This window comes from Rhopilema esculentum, chromosome 13 (genome assembly GCF_057945365.1).
Source record: "Rhopilema esculentum isolate cy_ngs chromosome 13, ASM5794536v1, whole genome shotgun sequence".
Taxonomy (NCBI): domain Eukaryota; kingdom Metazoa; phylum Cnidaria; class Scyphozoa; order Rhizostomeae; family Rhizostomatidae; genus Rhopilema; species Rhopilema esculentum.
The window spans coordinates 11,369,987-11,381,144 of record NC_142827.1 but is presented as its reverse complement, the minus strand read 5'-3'; the positions used below and the strand labels follow the sequence as shown (position 1 = coordinate 11,381,144).

The window sequence follows — 11,158 nt, the reverse complement described above, 5'->3', positions numbered from 1 at the left end:
AAACCCAAACTTAATTACTTGCTGGCTCCAGATACCGATACTTGCGAAATTCCTAATAGAATCAACCATAGAAATGGAATCAACCCAATGAGTAGTTCCTCGATTATTAAGATTATCAATTAGCAATAGAAACACGTTCGCGGCGGGTCTAACGACTCCTTTTAGCAACCGGTTTTTAGTGTAACTTCACCCAAATAAGCAGAAAGTCATTTAAAATGGTTTCTAGAATGATTAATTTACAATTCCGAAAATGATGCAGGCACAATCTACCGTAACAATCCAGCTTCCTTTCAGCACAAAACCACGAAATGAGGTAGAAATTCGCCGTTAGCGGCAGGGGTCTAGCAGTAAGCGACCGGTTTTTAGTGTAATTTCATCAAATTAAGCCAAAAATCATTTGAAATTGTTCTTATTAAGCAACCAATACAGCAAATCCATTTTCCTTGAAGGAAAAAATTTTCATGGGTTAATCCTATAATTTCTCCTATTTAGTCAGAATCAAATTTTTAAGTTTTTCAATCATACAATCTTAGCCCTCGTCGACTTATAGGGCGCTTATCAATATTTTCTAAGGCCATTCTTAATGCTGTAATGTTCATTTTGAATCCAGCGTGAATATCTTTATCATAGCATTTCGTTCAATTCTTCTTCACTTGTGATGCTGTTTTAAGATATAATTTGGGGCCACCTTTTAAAGTTCCTCTGTTTATTTTGAATCAAACATTAAAATTTTCCAACAATAAATTCCTGTTAGCCGTTATTGGTCCATGGTGCTCGTTTAGATATATATCATCTAAAAATTTCTTAAGCATCAAAATTCCTAAAAAATATGTTGATTCATAAAAGAATTAACGACTCCCCTTCTAAACTCCAAAGAGTTATAGAGTTATTACGCAGTTCTATACATTTGAGGTCCACATATCACATCTCCGTCAGAATTAGCTTTTGAAACACTGCAGGAACAAAGCATTTAGGAAATGGAAAGATAGATAAAAGCAAAGTTTCGTGCATCAGAAAGTAATCTTACTCTAACAACAAATTAACAAAATACAATTTACGGACAACAGCTGATCTATATAACTTTAGTCCTTTTCTCCACAGTCAAGTTTTTTCTTGTTTCATCATTTGATTTAACGCCAGCATAAATGCCATAAATTTCGTTTCGAAGGTCCGAGAATCACGTCTGCGTCATAATTATTGCTTGAAACGATCTTTGATCTAGATGAAGAACAAAGAGATTAATGAAGATGTCATTCCATGGTTAATGAAAGCACGTTTCAAAGAAATCGATATACAGCCAATCCATATTCTTTTAAGCAGAAATGTACGCAAGAGGTAAAAAATTCAGAGAAACACGTTCGTGGCGGGTCTAGCGACTCCTTTCAGCAACCGGTTTTTAGTGTAATTTCACCCAAATAAGCATAAAGTCATTTGAAATGGTTTCTAGAATGATTAATTTACAATTCCCAAAATGATGCAGGCACAATCTACCGTAACAATCCAGCTTCCTTTCAGTACAAAACCACGAAATGAGGTAGAAATTCGCCGTTCGCGGCGGGGGTCTAGCAGTAAGCGACCGGTTTTTAGTGTAATTTCATCAAATTAAGCATAAAATCATTTGAAATTGTTCTCGTTAAGCGAGGAATACAGCAAATCCATTTTCCTTGAATTACAAAACTGCGAAGAGGTAAAACATTAAGAGAAGCACGTTCGTGGCGGGTCTAGCGACTCCTTTCAGCAACCGATTTTTAGTGTAATTTCACCCAAATAAGCATAAAGTCATTTGAAATGGTTTCTAGAATGATTAATTTACAATTCCGAAAATGATACAGGCACAATCTACCGTAACAATCCAGCTTCCTTTCATTACAAAACCACGAAAAGAGGTAGAACTTCGCCGTTCGCGGCGGGGGTCTAGCAGTAAGCAACCGGTTTTTAGTGTAATTTCATCAAATTAAGCATAAAGTCATTTGAAATGGTTTCTAGAATGATTTATTTACAATTCCCCAAATGCTCTCAAAAAGCTAGAAATAATTTTTATCAAGAGGCAGGCAAATCCCATTTGTTTCAGCGGGAAAATCGCACAAAAAAATGAAATTTTAATCGAAAAATACTCACTTGTTGTACCAAAAAGTCAGCGAATCCGATCGTTTATCTACAAAAAAGGAAGGCGGTTAGGAAAGGTTGCTGCAAAGGATTCTCGTTAGGCATAAAAAGTTGGGGGTTGGCGGGATAACAAAATTCGCATTACAACGGGTTTCCTATGAAAATCATATTTTCTTGCATCAAAAATAAACAGCAGGAATAATCTACCACAATTCTTCATACTCTGATTGCAATAAAGCCAATCCAGTTTCCTTTTAGCACAAAACCACGAGAAGAGGTAAAAAGTTTTCGTTCGCAGCGGGGTCTAGCAGCCGATTTTTAGTGTAATTTTATCCAAATGAGCAGAAAATCATGTCAAATAATAAATTTCGAAAACACGTAAGAACAACAGCGCTTACCTGTATTCACATGCCATCGATTCTGATGCTAGTGAAGAAGAAGAACAGCAAGCAGCCATCGCAGAACCAAAAAAACGGGCAGCAGCGGGTGTACCGTACGTACGTAGCTACTAAAACGAAGAAAAGGAAGATCGTCAGAAGCACGAGTTACATGGCTCTTGTAAACGAAATAATAACAAACGGGGTTTTAATCGATCGATCGACCAATAAAAGGAAAGGAAAATGACGACGAAAAGTTTATGAAAAGCTAGCGAGACTCACCTGTAGCTGTAGCTGTAGCACTGTAGCACCGTAGCACCGTAACACCGTAGCACAGAACACGACCGTCGACAACCGCTTCGAATTCGAAAAGGAATGCCAAGCAGCAGTGCACGTAGATTTATCCAAATCGGCAGACAGTAGATTCTTTGTGGAAAGCGAAACGAATTTGAAAAGCCTCCGTTGAAATTGAAGGGTTGCTGGAGGAAGATGTTTTGAAATCTTTTGTAGTAGAGAGCAAGAGAAAAGAGAGAAAGAACCTTTAGAAAGGCGGGACAAAGACCACGGAGAGCACTAATCGAGACGTTGCATCCTCGGAGAAAACCGTGTAAATATCTGAGAAAGGAAAATAACGATGAGAAAAAGCAGACCTGATGATGGTGCATCGGGGATGGAGGATTGAGAGGAAAAAAGAACTTTGAAAATCGGCCGAGCGGTTTTGGCTGCAAACCCGTACAATCGCGGGGCGGTGGGGATGGAGACGAACCCGGGAGAAAACCGTAAATATCTCAGGAACGGAAGCGAAAAGGAGAAAAAGGAGACCGTAGTATGGTGAACCGACGATCGAGGACGAAGGGAAAAAAAGAATTTTGAAAATCGGCCCAGCAGTTTTGGCTGGGCACCGTGTGAAACGCCGGGCGGTGGTAGAATCGCGGGGCAGTGTGGAGGTCTTTTGTTCGGGCTCATTTGCATATTGGCATATTAGTATTAGTTAGACTAGCTCCCCTACGAAGCCCGCTACGCGGGCTTGCCAGTGACCCTACGGTCGAGTACATAGATTAGCCTCGGAAAAGACAAGAATTTTCTTAAAACCCCTTGTGAATGATAGTAAAATTAGCCTCGGCAAAGACAAGAATTCTTTCGAAACCCCCAATGAGTATGCAGATTAGCCTCGGAAAAGACAAGAGGTGTATCAACCTCGATTTGAAAAAAATTGGCTCCGCATAGGTCACGTGATAAAAAAATTACTCGCACTCCTGTGACTATCGCTAGTCAGGGGGTCGCCTGAAATAGAGAGGGGGTAGAGGCTCCCCCCTTCCTAGCGATAGTCACAGGAGTGCGAGTAATTTTTTTATCACGTGACCTATGCGGAGCCAATTTTTTTCAAATCGAGGTTGATACACCTCTTGTCTTTTCCGAGGCTAATCTGCATACTCATTGGGGGTTTCGAAAGAATTCTTGTCTTTGCCGAGGCTAATTTTACTATCATTCACAAGGGGTTTTAAGAAAATTCTTGTCTTTTCCGAGGCTAATCTATGTACTCGACCGTAGGGTCACTGGCAAGCCCGCGTAGCGGGCTTCGTAGGGGAGCTAGTCTTCCGTTAATTGAAAGTTGCTTCAAAACATTTGCAGCCCAGGTCTATTCGTGTTCCTCGTTTAAATATTTTAATGTGTTACCCCCTAAGTCTCCTGTTTTAATTTTCCATAAAATTTCATGTTAAGACTTCCCAACCTTACTTATCTGTTTACTCCTCTGACAAATCAAATTAAAGTTGAATCTATCTTGAAAATCAGAATAAAAAAACAATGTCCTCCTACATTCTTTCAATTTAATAAGGAATGCGAGCAAAAAGTGTAATATCATACAGCAAGCAGGCAAGGACACTTTAAACGTGACAAAAGGCAAACATAATTAATCTAATCCATAGTCACGCCTACTGTGAGTAGCATATACTATTGGCAAGAGCAGGAAATAATTGCTCGAGGACAAAGTATTATTTACTTGCAGCAACAACCCTATTGAGATAAGAGCTATTTTCGTGGAGGAAGATAATGCCTTATTACCTTGATTGTAATTCAGTAAATCCCTTTAGAAAAGTAAACCCAAACTTAATTACTTGCTGGCTCAAGATACCCATACTTGCGAAATTCCTAATAGAATCAATCCAATAAGTAGTTCCGTGATTATTATGATTACCAATTAGCAATATCATAGCTTTCATCACCATCTGAACCCCTTTGAAATCGAGGTTAATAGCACTCTTGACTTTCAGAGGCTAATCTTACTATTCCATTCCGGGGTCCATAGGGTGCCCGCAGAGCGGGATTTACTGGGAGCTATTCTTCCGTTTATTAAAATGTACACACCAATTTGATACATAAACGGTTGCAATATCGAGGCAAGGCAGAAAAGTTCTTCAATATATTTTGTAAGCCACGATCTAATTGGGGTCCTCGTTTAAATACTTTCACGGGTTACCCTCTTTAATTCTCCTGCTTATTCTAATTGCAATTTTCAAAGTTTCCATCTTCTTTTATCTCTCGGTGTATCGTGGTGGTCGTTTAAATATCTTGCAGGCTTATCTAAAAGCTTTGTTAATTATTCTGAATTCTACTTTAAACTTGACAGCAACATGCTTCTGCCAGTCCCACCAATTCCTTATGCTCGTTGGCACATTTTCATGGGTTACTCCTAGAGGTTCTCCTATTTAGTCAGAATCAAATTTTTAAGTTTTCCAATCATACACTCTTAGCCCTCGTCGACTTATGGGGCGTTTTTAAATATTTTCTAAAGTCATTCTTAGAGCTGTAATGTTCATTTTAAAGCACTTCGTTCAATCTTTGTTCACTTGTGATGCTGTTTTTAGACATAATTGCGGGCCACCCTCAAAGCTCCCTGTTTATTCTGAATCAAACACCTCTTCTAAACCCCAAAGAGTTATAAAGTTATTACGCAGTTCTATACATTTGAGGTCCACATATCATATCTTCGTCACAATTAGCTTTTGAAACACTGCAGCAACAAAGCACTTAAGAAATGGAAAGATAGAAAACAGCCAAAGTTTCGTGCATCAGAAATGATTCTTACTCCAACAACAAATTAACAAAATACAATTTACGGACAACAGCTAATCTATATAACTTTAGTCCTTTTCTCCACAGTCAAGAATCACGTCTGGGTCATAATTATTGCTTGAAACGATCTTTGATCTAGATGAAGAACATCACAAATAATTAAGATGTTATTCCATGGTTAATGAAAGCACTTTTTAAGGAAATCCATAGTCATAATGCTTTGTAAAAATTTCAGAAAAAAAGGTTCGCCCCGAGGGTTTAGCCACCCCTTTATGCGACCTGTTTTTAGTGAAATTTCATCAAACTAAGCATAAAATCATGTGAACTTGTTCTTGTGAAGCGAGCAATACAGCAAATCCATCTTCCTTGAAGGACAAAACTACGAAGAGGTAAAACATTAAGAGAAAGGCGTTCGTGGCGGGTCTAGCGACTCCTTTTAGCAACCGGTTTTTAGTGTAATTTCATCAAATTAAGCATAAAGTCATTTGAAATGGTTTCTAGAATAATTGTCACTCAAGAGGCAGGCAAATCCCATCTCATTCTCAGTGGGAAAATCTCACAAAAAGTGAAATTTTAATAGAAAAATACTCACTTGTTGAACCAAAAAGTCAGCGAATCCGATCGTTTATCTATAAAAAAGGAAGGCGGTTAGAAAAAAGTTGCTGCAAAGGATTCTCGATAGGCATAAAAAGTTGGGGCCATAGGGTGCCCGCAGAGCGGGATTTACTGGGAGTTACTCTTCCGTTTATTAAAATGTGCATATCAATTTGATACATAAACGGTTGCAATATCAAGACAATGCAGAAAGTTGCTTCAATACATTTTGTAAGCCACGATCTAATTGGGGTCCTCGTTTAAATACTTTCACGGGTTACCCTCTTTATTTCTACTGCTTATTCTAATTGCAATGTTTTAAAGTTTGCATCTTCTTTTATCTCTCGGTGAATCGTGGTGCTCGTTTAAATATCTTGCAGGCTTATCTAAAAGCTTTGTTTAATATTCTGAATTCTACTTTAAACTTGACAGCTACATACTTCTGCCAGCCCCCATCATTTTCATGAGTTAATCCTATAATTTCTCCTATTTAGTCATAAACAAATTTTTGAGTTTTCCAATCATACATTCTTAGCCCTCGTCGACTTATAGGGCGCTTGAAAATATTTTCTAAGGCCATTCTTAAAGCTGTAATGCTCATTTTGAATCCAACATGAATATCTTTATCAGAGCATTTCGTTCAATTCTTGTTCACTTGTGATGCTGTTTTAAGGTATAATTTGGGGCCACCTTTAAACTTCCTCTGTTTATTTTGAATCAAACATTAAAGTTTTCCAACAATAAATTCCTGTTAGCCGTTATTGGTCCATGGTGCTCGTTTAGATATATATCATCTAAAAATTTCTTAAGAATTAATGACTCCTCTTCTAAACTCCAAAGAGTTATAGAGTTATTACGCAGTTCTATACATTTGAGGTCCACATATCACATCTTCGTCACAATTAGCTTTTGAAACACTGCAGGAACAAAGCAGTTAAGAAATAGAAAGATAAAAAACAGCCAAGTTTCGTGCATCAGAAAGGAATCTTACTCTAACAACAAATTAACAAAATACAATTTACGGACAACAGCTAATCTATATTATACAACTTTAGTCCTTTTCTCCACAGTCAAGTTTTTTCTTGTTTCATCGTTTGATTTAACGCCAGCATAAATGCCATAAATTTCGTTTCGAAGGTCCGAGAATCACGTCTGCGTCGTAATTATTGCTTGAAACGCTCTTTGATCTAGATGAAGAACAAAAAGATTAATGAAGATGTTATTCCATGGTTAATGAAAGCACGTTTCAAAGAAATCGATATACAGCCAATCCATATTCTTATAAGCAGAAAACTACGCGAGGTAAAAAATTCAGAGAAACACGTTCGTGGCGGGTCTAGCGACTCCTTTCAGCAACCGGTTTTTAGTGTAATTTCACCCAAATAAGCATAAAGTCATTTGAAATGGTTTCTAGAATGATTAATTTACAATTCCGAAAATGATGCAGGCACAATCTACCGTAACAATCCAGCTTCCTTTCAGTACAAAACCACGAAATGAGGTAGAAATTCGCCGTTCGCGGCGGGGGTATAGCAGTAAGCAACCGGTTTTTAGTGTAATTTCATCAATTAAGCATAAAGTCATTTGAAATGGTTTCTAGGATGATTTTTTTACAATTCCAAAAATGCTCTCAAAAAGCTAGAAATAATTTTCACTCAAGAGGCAGGCAAATCCCATTTTTTTCAGCGGGAAAATCGCACAAAAAGTGAAATTTTAATCGAAAAACACCCACTTGTTGTACCAAAAAGACAGCGAATCCGATCGTTTATCTACAAAAAAGGAAGGCGGTTAGGAAAAATTGCTGCAAAGGATTCTCGTTAGACATAAAAAGTTGGGGGCTGGCGGGATTACAAAATTCGCATTACAACGGGTTTCCTATGAAAATCAAATTTTCTTGCATCAAGAATAAACAGCAGGAATAATCTACCACAATTCTTCATACTCTGATTGCAATAAAGCCAATCCAGTTTCCTTTTAGCACAAAACCACGAGAAGAGGTAAACATTTTTCGTTCGCGGCGGGGTTCTAGCAGCCGGTTTTTAGTGCAATTTTATCCAAATGAGCAGAAAATCATGTCAAATATTTTAAATTTCGAAAACACGTAAGAACAACAACGCTTACTTGTATTCACATGCCATCGATTCTGATGCCAGTGAAGAAGAAGCACAGCCAGCAGCAATCGCAAAACCAAAATACGGGCAGCAGCGGGTGTACCGTACGTAGCTACTAAAACGAAAAAAAAGGAAGATCGTCAAAACCATAAATTACATGGCTCTTGCAAATGAAATAGCAACAAACGGGGTATCAATCGATAAAAAGGAAAGGAAAATAGCTAGCGAGACTCACCTGTAGCACTGTAGCACTGTAGCACCGTAGCACTGTAGCACTGTAGCACTGTAGAACACGACCGTCGACAACCGCTTCGAGTTCGAAAAGGAATGCCAACCAGCAGTGCACGTAGATTTATTATCATCCAATTCATCCAAATCACCGAAATTATCGGCAAACAGTAGCTTCTTTGTGTTAAAAACGAAACGGATTTGAAAAGCCTCCGTTGAAATTGAAGGGTTGCTGGAGGAAGAAGTTTTGAAATCTTTTGTAGTAGAGAGCAAGAGATATGAGAGAGAAAGGACCTTTAGAAAGGCGGGACAAAGACCTCGGAGAGCACTAATCGAGATCTAGAGGATTTCGAACGAACCCGGGAGAAAACGTACAAATATCTATAAAAAAGGGAGGAAAAACGAAAAAAGAAACCCCACGAGCACAAGTTTGAGGATCCAGGACGACGTGGAAAAAAGAATTTGGAAAATCGGCCGAGCGGTTTTGGCTGGTAATCTTCTCCAAGATCGGGCGGTGTCGTTTGAACCGCTATACGATTTTGACCCAGGGATCTGCTGGAGCATTGTGTTGGGCCTTTGTTGTCGAGGAGAATAGAGTTCATTTGCATATCCGCACATTAGTATTAGTTAGATGATAACAACAAGAAAAGATTAATTGAACAGTAGTACCCTATCTACTAAAGCTACGGGAAGTAGCCTGTTGGTAGGACGTAAACCAGTAAATTACAACGATACTGTGAATAAGAATACAAAATAATAATAACAATAATAATGTCTTGGGTATGACTTTATTATTATTGTCCTGGGTATTCTTCGTCCTGGGTAATAATAATAATAAATATGGTCCTGGGTGTAACTTTAAATTGCATCCGGTTGTGGAGCTTCGATGTGGGCGAATAAAGTTACCCTTTGCCACAACTACCTCCAGGTCACCGTTGACCACAGCGTAGCACCTGTTAGCTCTCCCCGAGGCCATGAAATACCGGGTTGGCGTCCGGCGGGGACTAGTCTGTCTCATGGGTAGGGGGGACTCTTCAGCCTTGGTTGGCAACCCCCCTAGTGATGGTGTCACGTTAAATTAAAAACACCCGAGGGAAGGAAAACCCGGACAAAAGCAACCTCATTGTGAGTGTAAATATCTAATGATAACTCATCAATCAATAATGTGAATGGCACTGGAATCAATAATGATGAAGGTGCCTCGTTTGGCAGGTGTCCTGTGGAGGAGCAGCGCAGGCCCGGTCGTCATCAAGCAACTGCCAGACAGAAATGGAGTAAGACCATTAATAGATTGGTAATGTATTGTAAATTCAAAAGTGAACCTAACAGAAGGGGACATCGAAAGAGAATGTTGGAAATATGGAGAGAAAGAGATGTTTGAGATTAGTGAACAGAAATTGCAAATCTTTACATTGTGATTATTGTGAACCTTTTCGGCAAGGTGCTGCATCTGAACAATAGAAGAGTTTTGTAAGCAAGCTGTTCTTCTTTCTTTGTAAACAATAGCGGGACAAGAGGCATGACTGGGCTTTTGAAAACACTCTAATGGCGTTCTATTAAATTGGTGCCTGAGCCAATATCGCTAAAGAAACACTATTTCGTACAAATATTCTCGAACTGCAGAGAATGGGCACACAGAATGCTTCCCTCAAAGCCTTTTGCAATGACTATTTGAAACAGATTTTCGCTGACCCGATAAAGATAGAACGTTGAACGAGCCAGGGCAGTGTTAAATGAAATAAATGTACAGAGCGCTAATCCAAGTTTTATCCTAAAGGAGCTGCTTTTGCTTGCATTTTCAAATTCTTGAGACATAAACTGAAATTAAGTCCAATATCACTGCCTTCGTACTTTTTAAAAGGAAACGCAAAGTGACGCACTAGATATGAGCATTCAGCTTAACATCAATCGCAATTAAGAAACAAAATAAAATGACATCCGATAAACCGACACGAATCGCCTCTACCGAGCCGTGCGAATTTCACAACGGACGCATAACAATAGCGCCGAATGTTGAAACAATTGTCCCTTCATACGTCACAAGGTACTTTTTCCGAAAAAAAATTTTGTCGTATTTTTATGGTGATTCTCATCTTTGCGCGTCTATATCTGGAAAACGAGTAAAGATTTTCGAAAAAAAATTCACGATACCACCAATTTATGCAAAAATCTCAGAAAATTTTTTTGGGCTGGAGTGGCCCTTTAAACTGTTTTGGAAAAACAGAGTGGCAAGGAGAGGGAACCAAGACTAGTTGAGTATCCTAGTTTTTCTGACCACGCCTATATTGAACACTTTAAAGGTATTGAGTCATGGGAAATAGGAAGAGTATACCAAAATTGCAAAAAATTGCTGAGTCATTATGATAGCTTCGCTAACCTGATTGGCTGTCAAGCAAACTGCACACACGATGTTGTAAGTGCTCTTTGTTCCGCCGTTTCTAAAGGTTTTTTCTTTCTCTCTTTTTTCTCTTGCTCTCTACAATAGATTTCAAAACCTCTTCCCCCATTTGTACCTTTCAAATGCCACAAAGGCTTTCAAATGCCTTTCGCTTTCGACAAAGATATCTGATCACATGAAAACAAACTTATCACATGAAAACAGACAAACCCCCTCGCGGAGAACCAGTGTTTACCATCTTCTTGGCCAAAGTAAGTTGACGACTGTTC

The 11,158-nt window shown here is 38.7% G+C and overlaps 1 protein-coding gene across 7 annotated transcripts; it reads right to left on the bottom strand.

Annotated features, from left to right (window-relative positions):
- Positions 1-1,001: 1,001 nt before the first annotated feature.
- Positions 1,002-11,091, bottom strand: LOC148958654 (uncharacterized). 7 transcript variants are annotated; one of them, XR_016144541.1, is made up of 4 exons: positions 2,766-3,466; positions 2,505-2,611; positions 2,119-2,155; positions 1,002-1,218 (listed from the first exon to the last, which is right to left on the bottom strand). XR_016144541.1 is itself a non-coding variant. In XM_089112261.1 (4 exons), the coding sequence occupies exons 1-4, from the start codon at positions 8,632-8,634 to the stop codon at positions 1,131-1,133; spliced, it is 366 nt and encodes a 121-aa protein (XP_088968387.1). In that variant the 5' UTR covers positions 8,635-11,091; the 3' UTR covers positions 1,002-1,130. The 7 variants fall into 7 exon arrangements, 5 of the variants coding, with proteins under 5 accessions (XP_088968387.1, XP_088968390.1, XP_088968389.1 ...); XR_016144540.1 differs by having other exon boundaries at positions 2,505-2,614; positions 2,766-3,450; XM_089112261.1 differs by lacking the exons at positions 2,505-2,611; positions 2,766-3,466 and adding exons at positions 8,274-8,378; positions 8,499-11,091.
- Between the last annotated feature and the right edge of the window lie 67 nt (positions 11,092-11,158).

Bases quoted from the DNA above. Each gene is read 5' to 3' on its own strand.
- LOC148958654 (XM_089112261.1), bottom strand. From the start codon at position 8,634: ATGAATTGGATGATAATAAATCTACGTGCACTGCTGGTTGGCATTCCT. The intron at 2,156-8,273 runs GTAAGCGTTGTT...CCTTTTTTGTAG, and splicing joins TCGATGGCATGTGAATACAA to ATAAACGATCGGATTCGCTG. The intron at 1,219-2,118 runs GTGAGTATTTTT...TTCTTCATCTAG, and splicing joins CTGACTTTTTGGTACAACAA to ATCAAAGATCGTTTCAAGCA.